The following is a 21,370-nucleotide window of genomic DNA, read 5'->3' as shown; positions in this document are numbered from 1 at the left end:
TTTCTGAAACAATTTAGTACTGTTACAACACAACGAGGCAGAGAAAGTGTTTGATAAAATAATGCACACTTTATTGACATCTTTCAGTGCACTCAGAATGGACCATATGACAATATCTGCTTATTTATTTTAAAGCTAGCCTATTTATATAAGGAATAACACATGGTCTGTGTTTTACAAAATCTGCAGACAAAAGCACAGATATATCATCTAAATTCTTGAAATGTAGGCACTGCTCCAAATGTCCTGCGCTTGGGGACATTGACTGTTTATTTTTTATTCCCTAATGAATGATCAGTGGTCTGGGAATCTGGTCTCTTAAGCCTTGCTCTTTTTGCAGTTCTTGAGAGCGTCTGCCAGGGCATGTAGTGCCATGTCAGCATTAGTCTTCTCGCAGTTGTATCCCATCAATCCGATCCGCATCACCTAATGAAAAGAGTGATAGAAAGTGCAGTATATCAGAGTAGTGTGTGAAACTGGGTCTGCAGTGACTCAGCAGGATGATTCAGAAAGCTGTAAAAACACCAAACTGATGACATTGCTCTTGTAGTAACTATTTAATTTGATTTGGTCTGGATTAATTTGGTGTGAAACTCAATCTCAGGTACCAGGAAATGAGCTCTAAACTATAAATCTGAACATTATATCTATATTTGTTAGATTGGTTAAATTTAAGGCCATGTGTGAATTGTTGCAGTTCCTCATGGAAACACAATATATTTTAGAAAGGAGTATTTCCCTTTGTAAAGTGTTTATTTGAGGGAAAAGGGAAACTGAATTTCAAAAAGGGGAAAAGATAAATGATTGCTCCCCCTCGCCGTCACTCACCACAAAGATCAGCTGATGACTATGACCCCAATGTTAAAGGCATACATTTGTTCACTGTACAGTGTTGAAATACACGCATTAACTCACCATGCCCAGGGACGGGCCGAGGCCTCCAGTCATCTCCATCTGGTGGTGTTTCATGATGTAGGCCAACATCTCCCTCCAGTCGTAGCCGTCAGGAATGGCAATGGTGGTAACTGAGGGAAGCCTCAAATCCTGCAGAACATTACAGAAAAACAGTCTGTGTTCAACACAAGGCAACACCAGTAAGGAATGCTCCCATTATAATCTTAGATATATACGATATACAGGGCTACAAACTAATAGTAATTATTTTTATATATATTCTTGTTCTGTGTTGTTTATCCTTGATGTCCTGAATACTCCAGTCACACAGCATATTGCTTTCTTGTTTGTCTTCCTCACCCTCTCAGGGACGAAGAGCTTTAGACCCAAGTCTTCCAGTCCTCTGTAAAGATAGGCTGCCACCTCCTTGTGTTTCCTCCAGGACTCCTCCAGCCCCTAGAGGGAGACAAAGATTGATGTTGAGCTAAAATAATTAGTTAAAAACTCAAGAGGGGAGGACTGTTCCTGTCTACTCACAACTGCCAACACAGTAATGCCAACTCACAAGAGGTAAAAGAGGAAAGAACAGCAACTTGTTATCCTCCTTTTTGAGATATGTTGATATGAGTGATTGGCTTCATTTAAGGCAAAAATCAGAAGATAAACATTTTGCACAATAATACCTATTCTGATTATTGTAATCATATTAATTGTAGTCTAAATATCACGAGACGAAGTCAAAGCAGACCTGCCTTGTATAATTGACCTCATTACAGAATAAAGGCATTAGGTAGTAGTAATAGAGAGACCACTTCCTTTAGGACATGTAAAAAAACGTAATCTGCTCAAACAGCAGTGGGTGGTGAGTGTGCAGTTCATAATTTATCAAATAAATGTGTCAGGTTGTTAAAAGTGCCAAACTCCCTGCTGCAAAATATCAATTGTGTCAATAAGGTACTGGCATAAAGAAAGCTTTAGCAAAGGATTTCAAATGGAATTAATTTTAAAGACAAACTGAATAAAGATTTAAATTCCAGAAAATCTGATTTTTCTTTCAGTAAAGTAACTACAAACAGTGGTGAACTGTCCCTTTACCTTCTCAGCAAGAATTGCCAGACTCTCTCTCAAGGCGAAGAATCCAGACACTGGGCCAGTGTGGTGGTATCTAAAAACCAAACCACACTTGATTAAATACAGTTTTATACCAAGTGTACCAAAACCTTTTGCTGTTGAATTATGAACCTTTACAGCACAGAGGAGTAAAACAGAGTCACAGTCTCAGTTAAATGATGGTTTTGGTGGTTACAAAGGGAATAATGATACACACTTGCATGAATGAGATCAGATAGTGAACTTACGCTCTGGCTGTTTTGCCATCACAACCCCAGTAGTTGGACAAATGTGTCATATCAAAGAGGTAGGATACTGGTTTTGTTTTCCTGTTAAACATCTTGTGGCTGTGTGGGGGTAACAGAGAGACAAAGAGATTGTTTTTTTTATCTTTTGTTCTCCATTTATGGAAATGTGCATGCAGAAACACACACACAGTCCTTCCTTACCATGCTCTGTCATTAAAAGAGATGGGTGCTGTGCCAGGAGGAGCATTCAGAGCCTTCTGAGAGCCAGTGTACAGGATGTCAATATCTGGTGGCAAAAAATAAGAGGCCGGTTATATTACACAGAAGCAAACAGTGGCAGACAGATCCATTTAATCTTTCATCACTGCCTTACTTTGCTTGTCCATAAAAATTGGTGCTGCCCCGAGTGATGCAACTGTGTCGACCAGGAAGAGGCAGTTGTGTCTGGAGGGATATGAGACATAGTGTGAAATAATGTGACACTGTGCTGTGTAACTACATGTAGCAATAAGTCTTGTGTGCTCTAAGGCAGATACAGTAGGAGACTCACTTTCTGCAGATGTCTCCAATGCCATCGATTGGGTGACAGAGGCCAGCGGAGGACTCTCCATGTGTGAGGAAAAACAAGACAGGCTTGTGTTTTGCTACGGCCTGAAAACAGGAGTAAGAAGAAGGAGTTTAATTACATTGAGGTCATGATCTTGATATTAAGTAGTTTTTCATATATTGGCCTAATAGTTCAACAGTAGTTAGAGCTGACTTTTTTATTTTAGTAGCTTTAGGAAGTTATGAGCTGGTACAGAAACATTGTGCCTACCTGTTCAATTTCCTTATTGCTGAAATATCCTCCAGGTGTTTTTACCATTCTATGTACATTGGCACCTAAAGAAAAAAAAAACATTCATCATTTAATACTTAAAGAAATGAACGAATACATTGATGGATGAATTAAAAGATGAATAGATACGTAGATATTGTATCAGTATAGTCATTTTATTCTCTTTGGAGATCCACTGGGTGCGTGCGTAAAACCGTGCGTAAAGACGTACCCATTCTTTCTGCAATTTCTGCGACGCGCTCCCCCCATATTCCGTTGATGGCGACGAGCACGCTCTCTCCGGGCTCCACCGTGTTGAATACGGCACACTCCATGGCCGCGTGCCCAGAGCCACTCATTGATATAGTCATGTTGTTCTCTGTCTGAAAAGCGTACTGGATCCCTCGCTTGATGTCATTCATGATCTAAGAAACACAAGTGACAACAACGATTTTGACTTATTTGTCGGCAAAAACCCTAAAAAAACATTTTATTTTTTTATATCCATACCATAAATATCTATTAGCTCTAGGCCTATTTAAAATTAAATATTAAAAAGTAGCAAATGAAGGGGTTAGCATGAATAATTAGTGTAGCACAGCAACCCTTTCAGTTGATAAAGTCTGATAGAACCAAGAGTATTCAAACCCTTCACTCAAGCACAAGCAGTTATACCAGAAATTGAAAAAATACAATATTTATAATAATATAATATATAAAAGTAATGATTTTATATCCCAAGTGTTTGACCTACCAAAGTTTGCACCTCCAAACTTTAACTCAAGTGCAGTTGTTACTTGAGTAAAAGTTGTTTCCACCTTAAAGTAATTTGAATATAACTCACTCAGTCTGAGTCTCAAACTAAACATTTACCTCATACATTTCTGGGTGCAGGTGACCAATTATCGGCTTGGACCCTGCAGCTAAGATACGTGGAGGAACGTTTGAGGGTCCCGGTCCGAACAGGTATCGGTAAGGCGCTTCTAGCGGCCGGAGCATGCATGCCGGCGGCGGGATGGTGACGGAGGACATGGAGCGGTCCAGTCGCTGTAGTTGGGGCGCGCTCCTGGCGGCCAGGGGACTCTCGAGGGCCGCTGCTGCCTGCTGAGCGAACAGCGCGCTCCGGCTGAACAAAGCCCGCTGCATCATGGCTGGTGTCCTGGTTCCTGGGAAGCCTGCACCGAGACAGATCACTAACCGACAGACTGAGACTGAGCCTGAGTGGGAGTTTTGGGTGAAGATTTAAAACAAACAGGTCTTTGACCTGTTGGCCACGGTCGGTGTGCGTCACTTGACTAAAGGGTTGGGGCACGGTGTAATATCACCTTACTGTAGTAAAGGCAAAGTTAATGTGTTCTTTATATTGAGTTTTATTAGGGCCTTCACCCTAATAAAATTAGGTAATTAGTTTGTTTTACACACAAACTCATCAAGAGTTTTGTTTCTAATTGAAATTCAAGTGAATGGGCCCAAAACTTGCATAATTTTGATGACACAGGTGTGAGCAAGACAGACATGTCTCACCCTGCAGAAAATTCTCATCCTCGCACCATTGAGATTTGATGTTTCACCATAACAGAGGAAGTTGCTATAACTTTATTGTACATGCTCCAGTCTACACCAAACTTTAAATGTTTGATAAGAGTCCTGGCCTGAACACATCTACATGACAATATTCCATCAGTGATGCAAACTGGCTGAATAGCGCCCCCTACGAAATTTCAGCGAATCAGCCCCAGCAGCAGGCAAAACAGTGGACAAAGGAAGTGATGTTTATCTCCTTCTTGCATTGTCTGAAAAGAGCCCGGGCCTGAAGACATCTACATGCTCGTGACAGAAGACCTTCGATTGCGAGGGCCCGTTCATCGCTGCTTGCAGCTTTAATTATATTCTATATTTTTTGTTACCTCCTGCAAATAGCATTAATATTTTAAGACTTTTCAAAGCTAGAAAGTTCTCAAATTGTCCCTCAGAGTGTGTTTCTTAAGGCCTTTTTCCCCAGTTGGATGAAACTATATGTGACACTCCTAAACAAACAATACAAATCATACAAATACCAGACAGTATGTAGCCAGAACATTGTCTTAACAACAAATCCCGAAGTCACACACAAACGTGTGTGACTTCGGGATTAATCTTTTTCGGTCCAATATTTGAATTTAATAGATGTTGTCTGGCAAAGACTCATAAGTGCATGTTAATTTTGTTATATTTTGGATACACTGGGACTGTTTTTGTGAATCATTTCTGGCTTTGATCCATAACATTTGACTGTTGAACTCTTGTTGAAAACTGAGGACGTGCACCAGGCAGCTTAGAACCGGTTCAGGTTAGCTGGCAAGTGGTTTGTTGATTTTGTGTGTCCCTGCAGTCACATCAGCATTGCGTTTGTAGAGAGGAGTCTCCTCTCAGAGAGCCAATCTGCTCTCTCAGAGGAGGAAGGGGGACAGGCAAATATACAGCCTCACACACAACACACACACACACACACACATCCATACACACATGCAGACACGTGCGCACATATCAACACATCAATACACACACACGTTTTATTGTGTAGTGTGCAAAACCATGCAATACAGTACATTAAAAAAGGTTAAATCAGAGTTTGTTCTGTTAAAATTATAATAGCGTCCTTTTTCCTTTTTTCCATACTGAATATCAAACAAGTCACAAGTTTGATTTTATACGTGAGGAAAGTGTGAATTTAGACAAAACAGAACAAAAATCCACATGTATTCACAATTAAAATAGAGAATTACAGTGGTTGTTATATATATACAGAGTTGTGCTCTTAAGTTTACATACCCTGGCAGAATTTATGAAATATTATATATTATATTATATATTATTACAATATTATTATTATTTGTTGGATACTGAGTCATGGGGAAAGCAAAAGAACTGTCAAAGGACCTGCGAGAAAAGGTAGTTGAACTTTATAAATCAGGAAAAGGATATAAAAAGGTTTTAAAAATGCCAGTCAGTAGTGTTCAAACTCTCATAACGAAGTGGAAAAGTAGGGGTTCTGTTGATACCAAGCCATGGTTAGGTAGACCAATTTCAGCTGAAATACAGGCTTCTCTGCAAAAACATGGTGTGTCTGTTTCAAGATGCACAATAAGGAGGTACTTGAACAAAAATGGGCTGCAAGGTCGAGTTGCCAGTAAAAATATGCCAAATACAAATACAATATGCCAAACACCTAGACAAACCACAAAACGTCTGGAACAAAGTCATTTGGGGTGTTGAGACCAAAATTGAACTTTATGGTCACAACCATAAATGTTATGTTTGGGGAGGAGTCAACAAGGACTATTAGACAAGGACGAAAAGTACTCTGTCCCTACTGTGAAGCATGAAGGTAGATCTCTGATGTTTTAGGGGTGTGTGAGCTACAGCAGCACAGGGAATTTAGCCAAAATTGATGACAAGATGAATGCAGCATGTTATCACAACATATTGGAGGACAATTTGCATTCATCAGCCTGGGAGCTGCGCATGGGACGCACTTGGACTTTCCAACATGACAATGATCCAAAACACAAGGCCAAGTTGATCCTTCAGTGGCTATATCAAAAAAAAGTGAAGGTTCTGGAGTGGCCATCACAGTCTCCTGACCTCAATATCATTGAGCCACTTTGGGGAGATCTCAAACATGCAGTTCATATAAAACAGCCCAAGAATTTACGGGACCTGGAGGCTTTTTGCCAAGAAGAATGGGCAGCTTTACCAACTGAGAAAATAAAGGGTCTCATCCACAAATATCACAAAAGATTGCAAGCCATCATTGATGCTAAAGGGGGCAATACACAGTATTAAGAACTTTTGAATGGGGACCATTTCATTATTTTCTTTATTGCTATGTTTTGTTTAATGATTGTGCTATTCTGTGATGCCTTATAATTTAATTTGAATCCCATTAAAAATAAAAGACGTGTTTTGCCTGATCACTCATGTTTTCTTTAAAGAATGGTACACATCTTACAAATTCTGCCAGGATATGTAAACTTATGAGCTCAACTGTATACATATACATATATAGGAACTCAAAATCTTGTTCATGTTGTTTGACATGAGCTCTTTCATTGTTTTGGTGTTATTGACAAAGTCACCAGAGTTCAAAGAACTGTAACTACCCTCCCAAAGGTCTAGCAACAGTGACACATGCTCCCATACAAATGTTTTTTATTTGTTACAATAATAAAAGAACACTACAAAGTTGACAATATGATCCTGAACTCAGACTATGTGGTCCTTCTCTGACACCCTGTGAATGAAATCTAAATGTGTCCCAGTTCAGTTCAGTTTTGGGCGCTTCACATCATTCACGTCTGTATTTTCAGCTGTTCTGCTGTGACCGGATCACTCCAGGTTCATTTTAGTGCCAAGTGTGTCCATGCCAAGAGGGAGAGAGGCCATGATAACAGTTATGTAAGAATCGTAGTGGCTTGTAATTCCCAAAACAAAACATTCTGGTAAGAGGGAAGCATTCGCAAGTTTAGTTTGCTGTCAGTAATGAGTTCTGAGCATAATTGTGTTATGATTACTGTAAAAAGAAATATGCAAAAGTTTGATGTTTCCTTACATTTTATGTTCAGGGTGAAATGGACCTTACACGACAGTTTTCGTCCAAGTATTTTGCAACCACAACATCATAAATATCAATGTCAGCCAGTTGTCCTTTTGAATGTAAGTTATTAAGTAGAAGAAATCATTGCAACTGTGTTTTTACAAATGTTAAAGATTGAAAGGAGTCATAATGGCACCAAACATAAAATAACTCCAAACTCCAAATTCCAGTCAATATTTACACAAAATTTTTACTGTGATGTTACAGATATTTTTAATGTTCTTACAATCTGATTAGAAAACAAAAGCTTTTCCTCTCTTTCAATCTGAAAAAGTCAGGTTTATTCTTTGCTTGTTGTTAGTAATTGTGGAGAATTTCATACTTTTGGCTTCTTTAAAAACTGTTGTGTCATCAGATCAGGATCAGAAGAAGGTGCCCTGCTCTTGGTCTGGCTTGGTAAATAATTACACCTCTGGTAAATAAATGAGACTTGGTTTTACCTTCTCACTGGCCTTTGCACTGGACAGAACACTCCAAATCTGCCCAAACAGAGCAGGAGGAGGAGCTGGGGAGGGAAAAGAGAGAGAGACGGATGTACATACAAGCTCCTCCTCAGGGGGAGTCATAAAACAAACAACTGTGGTGCCATATGGACATTTAAACCAGAAAAAATAGATATAGGCCAGGTTCACTCAATCTTATCCTAGTTTAAATGACAGAATTATATATATTTTTTGAAAGAAAATTTGAGTATCTAATATAGCAGACATATTTCATACAAAATTGAACATTTTATATGTGAAATTCTGAAATAGAAATTAAGATGAAAGTGGTTGAGGTTCTTTTTCACTGAAGACATTTTGTCACAATAATAAAAACACTGGTGCAAATAAAATAAATAAAAATTAATTATGGCTGAACAGCATTTAGCTGCCTTAGTTTCAGCATCTTGGTGTTGTGCATGATGGCTCACTGCCACCCTGTTATGACTTTCATGGTTAACATCGTTAATATTTTATTAATAACACCTGTGTTTTTGCCACTATGACAAGTCAAAAAGTCTGTTTTGGAAAAGGCTGATTGGGCCATGATCTATTATATATGAACCAAGTTTGGAGAGAAATTTTTTACTCCAATCATGGCAGTTCATTCTCTAAAGTTCCTCATACTAATTAGTAACTGTTTAACCACTAGTAATGTTTCCCCATGTGGTCACTATAGATGCTTTAGACATGGTTGCTCTATTTGGAGGATTAAGATGTTGGGTTATGATTATAATTCTCTAAAGGAAAACAAATTCTTAAATAAGCATCCACATTTTTTTTTTAGTTTGTAGTGGATTTTTATTTTAAGATCTCCTCCAGACATGTTTTAAGATGTGTAAAAATACTCTCGCTTGAAATAATTTGTGCTTGATGTGTTTTTTTTAAATAGAAAAAAATAATTTAGGTGTTCAAAATTCTTAAAATGATATCCAATCCTTATCACATTAAATGTACCAGCCATCAAGTGTCAAACTCTGAACATATATGATTCTGCACAGTGAAGTACATTTTGATAAAGGGAGACTGAACAGTAAATCGGAGCAGCAGAGTGATGAAACCACCAAACCTTAATGTTTTTAATAGTAGAAAATAATGAACTAACTGGAATCATGATTGTGTGATTTAACTTTAACTGTGTCAGTTGTTTTTCTCTCTACAGTCACACATCAGGATACCGCCTCACTTTACACATCTGTAATTTACGAAACTCTTCCTTATAATTTCCAAGACATTTCCTGGAGACACCTACTGTATGTAATTTGGTACTTGAGTGCTCAGTCAGTACACTTCCAGTTATATATGCTGGTTTAACCTAGAGCCTGTTAGTCCGTGTGCAGTCAGGTGAACATGCAAAATTGTGAAATTTGTCCACAGTCAGAGTCACCATTAATGAAACGAACAATGAGTGAGTAATTATTTGGGTTTATGTAAAGCTTTTCTTTTAGGGAGATTCCTGTCTTCCCAACATTTGTACACAGTTCTTTACAGGACACTTCACCAGAAATTATTGGAAATCATGGACCTCCATAACTACAGTCAAAAGACTCAGTTAGCTGTAAAGAAGTGAGTTGTATATATCTTGAGTTTGTCCCTTAAGAAAAGCAGATTAGTTAATGTAACCAACAATTAACATGTGACTATGGTGTGATGGGTCTCTCTCTTTCTCTTTTTAATTTTCAAATTCATATTTGCTTTATTGCATGGCCATTTCTTGAGTGTAATGTTGACAAAGCAAGAGTCACAATTTAAGCATAATTCATAGAGAAAGAAATAATAACACAACTGTCTCTCAGGTTCCTGACTCTCACATTTCTGGTCTCTTTATGTCTTACTCTAGTCTGTTATTATCACCCATGATTTGTCTGTCTGAGGCCTATTACATACCCCTGTTGCCCCCCCCCCCCCCCCCTCCTCCTCTGTGCTGTGCCTCTCTGTACTGCATCGCTCTGCCTCATGGCTGCCTGCCGCTGCTGATGATGCTGATGCTGATGTCATCACCGCCTCCCAGCATCCCTGGCACAGCAGCACCGCCATTTCCCCTATTTTCAGACTGACCGACTGGCGGGCGGACGGACTGACGGCGGGCCGCTGGAGCATCCCGCACCCATCCTCCTGTTTATACATCTTTCCCGGTGCTCCTCCCTCCTGCTGTCTCCCACTCTCCTCTCATTGACGCACCGCTGCGTTTCAAAGCTCCAGCGCAGGCAGACTCACCTCTCGACTTCCCCCGGCGGATTCTCCATGTATGGATGCGCCCAAAGAGGGGATGTTGTAGGCTGACCAAAGACAGAGAAAGGCAAAAAAACATACAGGCTGCTAAGGAGAATCGAGAAGGAGGCACCGGAGAGGATCCTGGCGCTGTTGTGAATGGGCAGAGGATTCACCCTCTGCGGTCGTCGCGTCTGAGCTGCTGAGGTAAGATACGGCTCCTCCGCTCCGTGATGAGATGTTTTTCACGGCACAGCATCGGTGCCAAAGGGTGTCACGCCTCGAGGAGGACAGTCTGTGTCTGTGTTTGTGATTTTCAGGCCTTTTGTACATGTTAGACAGGTAAATACGGACGATGCGTCAGGGGCTTTTAATGTTTGATGTCTCTGCTGTCAATAATTGTCCATCCATCTTTCGAGAAATTTACACCCCCGGTCCCCCCAGATCAATTAGATAAAAGCCCTAAATGCAATTAAAGCTTTTATGATGTGTGCTGACCTCCTTTCTGACGCAGTGTTTGGTGATTTGATTTCTGTGCCGTACATGTTTACGCGGCCTGTTTTTGAGGTGCGGCAGGCAAAGGAAGATGGAGGAGACAATATTTACATGGCTTAGGATATAAATATTAACAGTCTTTACCGCAGATGTCATGTCAGATTTGTGTCCTTGCCTCATTTATTCTTGGTAGAGAATAAGTTTTAATAAAGATGTTCAAGAGGAATTGTGTTTTTCATCGGCTGAGGTTGGGAAGATGGATGTTATGTGCGCTGCGCAGTGCTGAAGCAAACATACCGTTATAAAATCATCATGCATGATCATTAACACAGAAAAAAGATAGAAGACAACTAAACAGATACCAACAAAACCAGCAAATTATTCTAAAAAAGCAGCAACAACAACAGCACAGCAAAAAATTGAAGTAGCCTATAAGCAGGAATGTGTTTTTTTGTTTTGGTGTGAAGCAGTGAGGAGATGCAGTTTATCACAAGGCCTCAGCAAAGAGTAAGCAGCCATTTTACTGTATAATAACAGGAATGCTGATGATCTTCCTGCCAAGAGATGGTCCATCATTTACTCAGCGAGATTCAGGAGCTGCGAGTCTTTGCCTGAAGCCAAACTGACTGTGATTATTGGGCCTGAAAATGGAGAATGGGTCAGCTGTTTGAGCCCCTCAAGGCCCTGTTTTAAATATTTAGCAACAACAAGCCATTCATAACTGAAATTATCACTGTTAATTTGATATTGTATAGATATTCAGCCTTATTCTATATATGGCATTAAGATGTAATGATAAGGTGCTTCATATACACTGCAAAACAAAAACATCTGTCAGGCCTGTCCTGTATTAAATCCTTCTCATCATCTACCTGTGCAGGTGCCAGACGTGTGTCTGTGTAGCCACGCAGATCTTCAGCTCCTTCGCTTGCTCCCACACCCACCTGTAACATGGCGGGGGCTTCAGTGAAAGTGGCAGTGAGGGTCCGACCCTTCAACTCCAGAGAGATGGCGAAGGATAGCAAATGCATCATTCAGATGTCAGGAAACACCACAAGTGAGTATGAATCCAGATGTTTCCTCAGAAATGATTTGACTTGATTGGACTGCTGTTTTCTGATGGTACGGCTGTAAGAGATAAATTAATTGATGGATGAAGATGTGAATAAATGTTACATATTGTGTTGAGAGATTATGTGGATCCTGCTTTGCACATTTTGACCAGCTGTAATGGGAGCAAAAGAGGTGCACATTGATTGTTCCTTTGCTGTCATGGCACCTAAACTCTGAAATGGTCTGCCTGAGGAGCTCAAACTAACCAAATCATTTTCTTCTTTTAAATCACTTCTTAAAATGTATTTTTTTTAAAAATTATTTTTATGTCTTTTATGCTTGCCGTCTGCTTGACAAGTTTCTGCCTTTTTATTTGTGTATCTCTGCTTTTTGTTGTTTGCTGGGTGTAAAGCACTTTGTAACAGTGGTTACAAAGGTGCTATATACATAAACTGTATTATTATTATTGTGATAAAATTTCAGTAAATATATTTAATATTTCTCCTATTTCATTTAAAACCACAATATCTAGTATTTGAACATTTTTAAGTTTGCTGCCCCTAGTGGTCGTATCAAAGAAGACATTGACCCAGTGATGCTGGACCAAAATGGACTGAAAGCAGCAAAACCTTATACCTTAAGAGTAATTTGAAAGACACTAAAATCACAGAAAAATATAAACAAAGAGACTTAAAATAAAATGCACATTTGGATGACTGAATCAGGAAATGTGATATGATACATGTAAACATGCAATGAACCATACATACTGTATATAATGTGTAAAATACTGCAGTTATGTGTTGCTTCCTTTTTTAAGGATTGCAGTGATACGATTCTTTGTCTTTACTCCCAATAAGGGATTATTGATTATTGGAAACAGATAACAGAAACCATTTTATCATTCGGATTATAAAAAAGATGATTGGGATTTTTTCTGTTGTCGATTCTTAAACTTAAATTGATCTGTAATAGATTCTGAAAATGACAATTGTTGACGAGTTCTCCAGTGAGGTGATTTTTCAGTCTGCTAACCTGAATCACAACATGTTCATATAAATAATTGATACACGACTGTAAGGTTGTGTATGAGGCGGGGGCTGTATGTATGGTCGACCTGTTTATGACTCATGATTTTAGAGTGTGAAACACAGAGGTGAAAAGCTGTTCTGATGCAGGTTTGATCATATTCCTGTGACCTACATTGAGGCAAGTTTAGCATTTCGCCTCAGCTATTTGTCTCTCAGGCAGCTTTGCCCTCCAGCAACCAGAGAGTGGGCAGGGAGGCACGCAGCATCTTGGCAGCTAAGGAATGAAACAAAAGCTTCAGTCAAGCCTGGCGACTGAAGCCTGTCAGTGTGTGTAGGATGTAGCGACCGCTGCAGCTCTGTTCTCTCATCATAGGAGCTGCAGGGACCAACAAGGCCTCCTTGTTCTGGTTGAACCCAGACACAGAGTCAGCTGATACAAGTGAAGGAGAAAGGGACGAGTATTTCAGCCCGTTGTGCCTGTTGGTGTTTTTAATGATCTCATTAGAGCCAAAGATGCAAACTTTCATTATTTCAACTCATTACCTTCATTGACTCTGAATGTGAGCGCTCACAGCCTCCAATGCTGATTGTCTTCAGATATTTTTCTGCATTATGGTCACACTGTGTTGTTCAGCTTGAGTGCCTGTTCTGTCAGGCTTTCCAGAAACATCAGCAGGACGTTGCTGCTGCTATGTTGAACTTTTCCACAGGAGGAGATGCAGTGGATTCAATTTACAGCTAAAAGCGACTGCTAATGCTCAGTTCTTGTTTCATTTTCCACATGCGCTACACCCTCCTCTCTTTAAAAAGGATGAGTGGTGCATTTAAAATTGCTGCTATTGATACTAACTGTAATATAGTCTGTCCTCTCTCTGTGTTGATGAAGTTTTGTACCATTTTTATGGTGGTACATTGCTTTATAGATACCGACAAACAAACTGAGCTGTAGGACAGGCTTTAGTTTAGTCATACTGATTATAGATATGTTTGTATCTTGACCACTTGTCCACCAGGATGCCTGAACTTTGTGGATAAGTTCTTTAGAAATAATCACATAAAATAATTTTAGATAATCAAGATGACAAGACACAGCTGGATTGAACCGATCATGATGGAACATTTTTTTTAAAATGTGGTCATTTAAATTGGATGTGTGTGTGTGTGTGTGCATACGTGTGTGTGTGTGTGTGTGTGTGTGTGTGTGTGTGTGTGTGTGTGTGTGTGTGTTAGGACATGGTAATGGCTTGGTCGAGGAGTGAGGAGACAAATTGTGTGAGAGAGCCTGTTTGTGTTGAAAGATGTTTTCACATTTTCACTCTTTGGCATCCTCCACCTAATGGAGAGCTAACAGTGAGGAAACTAGAATCAAATCATGTACATTAGAGTGTCTGAGTGTGAATGTTTTCATTTTGATGCCTCTAACTTGCACTTATCTGTTTTTCTCTGTTTTAGCAATCCTGAACCCCAAACAGCCGAAAGAAAACAAGAGTTTCAACTTTGACTTTTCGTACTGGTCACACACCACGGTGAGTTTCACTGCATCATTCAGTTTTTATGCTTTTAGCAACTAAATACATGTACTATTAGTCAGGTTAGTAATTCTCAACCATAATTGAGGAGAAATGCTGATCTGATTTGTTTTTATTCAACTACATGGTGTAAAAATGTGTTTGCTTGAGCACCCAATGTGTTTTTGATGTCCAAACTTTTTTTTGGGTCAGTTTATTTCAGTTAAATTATTTAAAAATGATGACTTTCTGTCTCTCCCAACTTTTTTTTTTTGTGTACTTCCACTCCGTTCCCTCCATATCTGCAGCCTGAGGACATCAACTATGCGACCCAGATGCAGGTGTACAAGGACATCGGCGAGGAGATGCTGCTTCATGCCTTTGAAGGCTACAATGTGTGCATATTTGCATACGGACAGACAGGAGCAGGCAAAAGCTACACCATGATGGGACGACAGGAGAAGGACCAGCAAGGGATCATACCTCTGGTAATATAGGATAGAGTGTCAACTGACAACCAAACACATGACTTTAAAAGCAATTGAACTCATCAATGAATACAATAAACTAGACAGTGAAGTTATAGAAAATAGATATCTATAAACTAAGACAAAAGATTTTGCATTTTAGTGTAATCCAAATACATTTTGACCACAACAATCTGTTTTTATGTTTTCTAGCTTTGTGAGGACCTTTTCACCAAGATCAGTGACAGCAATATTGATAACAGCATGTCTTATTCTGTGGAGGTGAGTGAAACATTACATTGGCAGTCTTTCTCTAGCAGATGGTGCTGCAGTGAACAGATATTACAGAAGGCCAACAAATAACTTCTAAAAATCTTTTAGGACTGATAAAAAAAAAAAAAAAATTATATAAGATACTTATAATCTTTAAAAAATGAGATAATCGCCTCTTGCCCTCCTCCAGGTGAGCTACATGGAAATCTACTGCGAGCGCGTGCGTGACCTGCTGAACCCCAAGAACAAAGGGAACCTACGTGTCAGAGAGCACCCTCTGATGGGACCCTACGTCGAGGATTTGTCCAAACTAGCTGTCACATCCTACAATGACATCCAGGATCTGATGGACTCTGGAAACAAGGCCAGGTAACAGAGCGAGACTGAACGTTAATGACGGACTCCTCTCATGATCAATAGATAGATTATAAATTATGGATGGATAGAGCAGATAATGATAGATGGACATAATATTTTTGATCAGCATTGTGCACCTAAAGCAGAATTTTTTTTTTCAGGACTGTGGCTGCTACCAACATGAACGAGACCAGCAGCCGCTCCCATGCTGTCTTTAACATCATCTTCACACAGAAGAAACATGATGCGGATACGGACAACACATCAGAAAAGGTTCAGACACCAAACTCAGCTCAACAAATCAATAAGAAAAGTAGTTTCCCCAAACTGAACCTTGTTGCAGTGCCGCCGCTGTAAGAGAGATGTTACGAGGCAGAAATGATTTTACAGCTTTTATGACCTGAGTGGAGGCCATCTGTGGTGTATTGATTGATAACCAGCACTTTACCGCTAGTCCTCCGAGTGCAGTTTCAGGTGAAATGTGTTAGCTGTGGTGGGTGTTTATTATTTTTCATACGGAGCAATTTTTTTTTGAAAATACTGTATTATCACAGGTCAGCAAGATCAGTCTGGTGGACTTGGCTGGCAGTGAAAGAGCCGACTCAACTGGAGCTAAAGGAACCAGACTGAAGGTGAGCGGAGACGGTTGTTTTTGAGTGTTTGTGGTATTTCTGCATACAGGGGAGAGAGGAATATATTTTTAAAGTGATTCTTTTTAAGGAATATTTCAATGCTTCACATGACTGACGTTTATTTCTTTGTAATGCAGGAAGGAGCAAACATCAACAAATCTCTGACCACACTGGGGAAAGTTATTTCTGGTCTAGCTGAACTGGTGAGTTGTCATCAAAAATAAACTGCTGCCAATCCTTATTTCCTGTTGTTCAAATAACAAATGTCGGCATTTTTCTTTCAACCTGACAGGACTCAGCACCAAACAAGGTTCGTAAAACAATCTATCACATATCTGAATCAGCAAATAGGATTAATTCAATATTGTTTCTGAGGCGATTCGCAAATAACTTTCATTATTTTTGTGTACAGAACAAGAAAAAGAAGAAGGTGGAGAGTTTCATTCCATACAGAGATTCAGTTCTGACTTGGCTACTGAGGGAGAACTTAGGTCTGTAATACAAGAAATATAATAAACCTTTGTTTAAACCAAGATCAAGTCCTTTTCTGCAACAATTTACGCATTGTTTAATCTTCTGTTTTTAGGAGGAAACTCTCGTACGGCCATGGTGGCTGCACTCAGCCCTGCTGACATTAACTATGATGAAACCCTCAGTACCCTCCGGTGAGAAAAATGTCTGCATTAATTTACATATTATTGAGGAAAATGGGCAATATGTGGCACAGTGGACTCTTTCCAGTCTTTGCAATGACTGTGTGGCATCTTATCAAATGCATACAACATTGTTTCTGTACTATTCTCTTCTCAGATGTGGAGTTTACAGTCTTGTCTTTAATCTGTCACTGTATGGAGAGACAGAGGATTGCTTTCAATTGTCTCTTAACTTCCGTGGCTTCCGTCCCTCCAGGTACGCTGATCGTGCCAAACAGATCCGCTGTAACGCTGTGATCAACGAGGACCCCAACAACCGCCTGGTGCGTGAGCTGAAAGAGGAGGTGGCTCGCCTCAAAGACCTGCTGTACGCTCAGGGCCTGGGAGACATCATAGAGAGTGAGTGAAACATAGAAGATGCTCATATATAAAAGCAAACACACAATTACACAGACAAACCTGCATTGAGACCTGCTTTTGTACAGGTTTGTTTTTCTCTCTGTACATTCGGGAAGGAGGATGATAGTAAAACTTGAAGTGTGGGTGTCTCTCACACACAGTCTTTTCTCTCCTCTGTCCTATCAGCGTATCGCTGCCCCGGCCCGGTCATCACTGGTTTGAAATGTGTGTATAACTCTTGCAAGCCTGCGCTTTGCAAACTAATAGAAATGAATCCTGAGCTGGCCTTCCTCCTGCACCACACCAGAGACCTGTCTAACAACCCCAAGAGACTATATGTCAAGTCAGACAAAACATAGATTAAATAGAAAATAAATTATAATTATTTAGAGCAACACTAAAATCATGACGTTGTTGCTGTAATCCATTACTTCTTCTCAGGAATTCTGCAAAATGGCCTCCTTTTTCTTCCCATTAGTTCTGGTTTCCATGTTTTCTCTCTTTTTTTAATTACAAAAGCTTAACATCCAAATAATTTCATTGTTATAACACAGTTTTAAATTTGTTTGGAATCTTGCAACTCGTTAAGAATCTGTTCTGCTCGACTCTTTGTTTCTGTTCTGTATTGCACAAAAAGATTCAAAGCCAGGGTTGGCATAAAGCATGCAATGTTTTACTTTGCTTTATTAGTGATCATGGAAGAAAGGACTGACTGGGAGGACGCCATTTTAGATTGCTGAGAAGCTCTTTTCTCTGCATCCTGGTTCTCTGTGTGTGGGGTTAATTGAAGCTGAGTCAGAAGCTACGTAGCCTGCACTGCCAGGAGCCATGCAACCAAAAGCTAAACATCTCACAGACATGACATGAGGACATGCCCCAAATCAAAAAAAACCTCAGCCTGTAATTGGTCTATATGCATTGTAGTGATGTATATATTTTCAGTTTACTTTCTCATAACCATGCTTGCGAGCTTGTCGAGTATGTCTGTGTAGTCTGAGAAAAAAAAAGCGTCTCCTTGGCATTTTGTTTAAGTTGCTCTTTTCTCTCTGTTTGCGATGGCTCTGCTTCTTTGATCCATTATTTGAGCTTTCTCTCCTTTTTTTGTACTCCTCCCTGTCGTTCCCCCATTTTGTTTCCTTTTTTTATCCGTTTCTCTGCGTGTACCTCACAATCCCCCGATGTCTCTCCTCAATTACCCGGCGTCTGCTCCTACCTTCCGTCTGTCCTTCCTCCCCTCTTTCTCTCTTGCTCTCTTCCACACGACGCCTCTCTCTCTGGCAGACCTGTGCGATTACAAGAACTTTGTGAACAATCGCCAGGCTGTCAATCAAGGGGGTGATCTCTCCACAGTGACCAATGCCATGACGGGAATGAGCCCCTCCCCCTCGCTCTCGGTCCTGTCCAGCCGCGCCGGGTCCATCAACAACCTCCATGATCGCATCTTCAGCCCAGCCAGTGAAGAGGCCATTGAGAGGCTCAAGGTAGGAGAGATGTAGAGATGTGAAATGTTCACTGTGGCGAGTTCTGGATATGTTAGTGAAACAAAATAAAGGTGAGTGGGGATGAAAAGTTGCTAAATGTGGTGGGAGCGGTCCTTGTAAGTAAGAGAATGAGCAAAGTGTCTTTGACCAACAGGAAACAGAGAAAATCATTGCAGAGCTCAATGAGACCTGGGAAGAGAAGCTGCGACGCACTGAGGCGATTCGTATGGAGAGGTCGGTCAAAAATATTCATGCATGGTTTTACAGCATTTAGATTTAGATGTAAGACTTGACCTCTACTCTCATTCTCGCAACCTCCTCATGTACATAGCAATAGGGATGGTGAGTTCTTATTTTATTATATTGTGTATTATTATATTTAACCATTTAACAACCTGACTTTTGGGTAAGTCAACCCAAATGAAGACAAATGGACTGTTTTTGACTCTTAGACTCTTACAATAAATTTAGTTTGTAATAAGGTTTTATTACATTGTTGGACTGCAGGACTGCTTTGAAGATTTTAAGGCTTCAGTTGTCTACCCTGCCGTGCATTGTACCTGGATTATTTTCATGACAGTGTTCTTTTTGGAAATGACTGAAAAGATTAGTCTATGTCTTATCTGTTGATACATGCAGTACATGTTCATATTCGTGTAACTTTTCATAGTACTAGCAGTCCATCAATAGTCTATTCAGTGTTATGTTATCATTCCATGAGGGAAAAGCTAGCGATGTCAAAACAATCTCACTTCACATTTTTTTCAAATCCTGCTTTTTTACAGCTCTGACCTTAATATTGTCTGTATGAACACACGTTATGATGCTAACTGTGTGACTGTTTCTGCAGAGAGGCCCTGCTGGCTGAGATGGGTGTTGCCATGAGAGAAGATGGAGGCACCGTTGGTGTCTTCTCCCCGAAAAAGGTAAGATGCTGATTGCTGTTGCACGTACTTAAACCATTCAAACACCTCAATAAAAGACGTACAACACTTACTTGACAGCTCTCCAAACTGACACAAATACTCAGCCATGTTTGTCATAATTTGCCCTTTTAGACTCCTCATCTTGTGAACCTGAACGAGGACCCGCTGATGTCAGAGTGTCTGCTGTATTACATCAAAGATGGCCTCACCAAGTAAGTTTTTCAAAGTGTTCAGTTTTAAGATTCACTTCAGATACTGTGTGTCTGTGTTTCAAGGGATTTGTCTCAATTTGATTACCTTATCTTCTGTCAGGGTTGGCCGTGAAAATGCCAAGACTCGCCAAGACATTGTTCTCAGCGGCCATTTTATCAAAGATGAACACTGCACCTTCAGCAGCACGACAGGTCCTCAGGGAGAAGGTAAAAGCTGGCTGCTTTTTCTGTGACTTAGCATGTGAAATTAAAATGTTTAATAAATATACTAAAGTTTAAAATATATTAAAAATCAAACCCAGCATCTGTTTATATTATATATTTAATTTGTAACGGTTTTATAAATCTTTTGTGGAACAGGCTGTGTCATCCTGGAGCCATGTGAGGGGTCAGAGACGTATGTCAACGGAAAGAAAGTGACTACACCCATCGTCCTGCGGTCTGGTATGTGTGCAGCTTTTATAAAAAAAGGTGGAAAACAAAGCAATTGTGCCTAGAAGAATAAACAGAGAACTGTATTGGGAGATGACAATGTTGGAACAAGTGCAAATGCTAACAAAGAATTTCAGTCATCTTGGAAAACATAAAAAAATGTCAGTAATTAAATCATAAATGTATCATAATAAAGATGTAATCTGTAATTAATGTCATCTTTTATGTCCTCCTTAAGGCTGTGTAACATCATGATACGATAAGACATTTTTACTTTTATGTTTTCTTAGGGAACCGCATCATCATGGGTAAGAGCCACGTGTTTCGCTTCAACGACCCAGAGCAGGCTCGGCTGGAGCGGGAGAGGACGCCGTGCGCCGAGACTCCGGTGGAGCCCGTCGACTGGGCGTTTGCACAGAGAGAGCTGCTGGAGAAACAAGGCATCGACATGAAGCAAGAGATGGAGCAGAGGTGTGTGACTGACGACATAAAAATAATGAGGATGATCGATGTTATTGTAATACTTTATTTGTAGTTTGGACTCTGTTTTGAAGATTACTGTTATAATTAGTATCATTATTGTTGTTATTAGCATAATGTGTTGCTACTGACTAGGATTAAGTCTTGTTGAATCCCTTTCAGGCTTCAGGAGCTCGAGGATCAGTACCGCAAAGAAAGAGAAGAAGCCAGTAACCTGCTAGAACAGCAGAGGCTGGTGAGTTAACGCTCCATTTGATGTCATCAGATTCAAAAACATGTCATTCCAGTCTTGACATTGATATATTGTTCCATTAAAGGTGCCCTAATCCTGATCTGGATTATATGTTTTCTTTAAGGACTATGAGAGTAAACTGGAGGCTCTTCAGAAACAGGTGGATTCTCGGTATCTGGAGTCACCTGAGGAGGAAGAGGAACCTGAAGAGGAAGGTGATACTGTGACATTTAACTGTTTCTGACTTATCAAGCATTCATCTTTTGTATTTAACAAAGCTACAACTAGATTATATTCGCAATTATACAATTTATTTTTCTGATTATGACCAGTGAGGGATC

General features: G+C 39.9%; 2 protein-coding genes across 5 annotated transcripts in view; one reads left to right on the top strand and one right to left on the bottom strand.

Moving 5' to 3' along the window:
- Positions 1-49: 49 nt before the first annotated feature.
- Positions 50-4,288, bottom strand: agxtb (alanine--glyoxylate and serine--pyruvate aminotransferase b). Its single transcript, XM_067604651.1, has 11 exons — positions 3,943-4,288; positions 3,302-3,494; positions 3,070-3,134; positions 2,803-2,903; positions 2,626-2,696; positions 2,454-2,538; positions 2,253-2,351; positions 1,990-2,059; positions 1,255-1,350; positions 916-1,044; positions 50-426 (listed from the first exon to the last, which is right to left on the bottom strand). Exons 1-11 carry the CDS (start codon positions 4,216-4,218, stop codon positions 319-321), a joined length of 1,293 nt encoding a protein of 430 aa, XP_067460752.1. The 5' UTR covers positions 4,219-4,288; the 3' UTR covers positions 50-318.
- A 5,853-nt stretch (positions 4,289-10,141) lies between these two features.
- The window catches only part of kif1ab (kinesin family member 1Ab), a 28,656-nt gene continuing 17,427 nt past the window's right edge, over positions 10,142-21,370 (top strand). For 2 of the 4 annotated variants that reach the window (XM_067605830.1, XM_067605829.1), the window contains exons 1-23: positions 10,142-10,605; positions 11,774-11,950; positions 14,430-14,503; positions 14,794-14,973; positions 15,166-15,234; positions 15,416-15,594; positions 15,744-15,855; positions 16,137-16,214; positions 16,352-16,417; positions 16,507-16,524; positions 16,627-16,705; positions 16,801-16,879; positions 17,124-17,266; positions 17,453-17,491; positions 18,617-18,747; positions 18,902-18,981; positions 19,598-19,673; positions 19,806-19,885; positions 19,986-20,092; positions 20,246-20,329; positions 20,608-20,788; positions 20,960-21,032; positions 21,154-21,244. In XM_067605830.1, the coding sequence (XP_067461931.1) occupies positions 11,845-11,950; positions 14,430-14,503; positions 14,794-14,973; positions 15,166-15,234; positions 15,416-15,594; positions 15,744-15,855; positions 16,137-16,214; positions 16,352-16,417; positions 16,507-16,524; positions 16,627-16,705; positions 16,801-16,879; positions 17,124-17,266; positions 17,453-17,491; positions 18,617-18,747; positions 18,902-18,981; positions 19,598-19,673; positions 19,806-19,885; positions 19,986-20,092; positions 20,246-20,329; positions 20,608-20,788; positions 20,960-21,032; positions 21,154-21,244 (2,125 nt within the window). In that variant the 5' untranslated portion in view covers positions 10,142-10,605; positions 11,774-11,844. The remainder of the gene's footprint in view (positions 10,606-11,773; positions 11,951-14,429; positions 14,504-14,793; positions 14,974-15,165; positions 15,235-15,415; positions 15,595-15,743; positions 15,856-16,136; positions 16,215-16,351; positions 16,418-16,506; positions 16,525-16,626; positions 16,706-16,800; positions 16,880-17,123; positions 17,267-17,452; positions 17,492-18,616; positions 18,748-18,901; positions 18,982-19,597; positions 19,674-19,805; positions 19,886-19,985; positions 20,093-20,245; positions 20,330-20,607; positions 20,789-20,959; positions 21,033-21,153; positions 21,245-21,370) is intronic. The other 2 variants (XM_067605831.1, XM_067605832.1) reach the window with 2 other exon arrangements.

The sequence above is a fragment of the Thunnus thynnus genome, chromosome 12 (genome assembly GCF_963924715.1).
Source record: "Thunnus thynnus chromosome 12, fThuThy2.1, whole genome shotgun sequence".
Classification (NCBI taxonomy): Eukaryota; Metazoa; Chordata; class Actinopteri; order Scombriformes; family Scombridae; genus Thunnus; species Thunnus thynnus.
The sequence above is the reverse complement of the archived record's forward strand: the minus strand, read 5'-3'. Positions and strand labels throughout refer to the sequence as shown.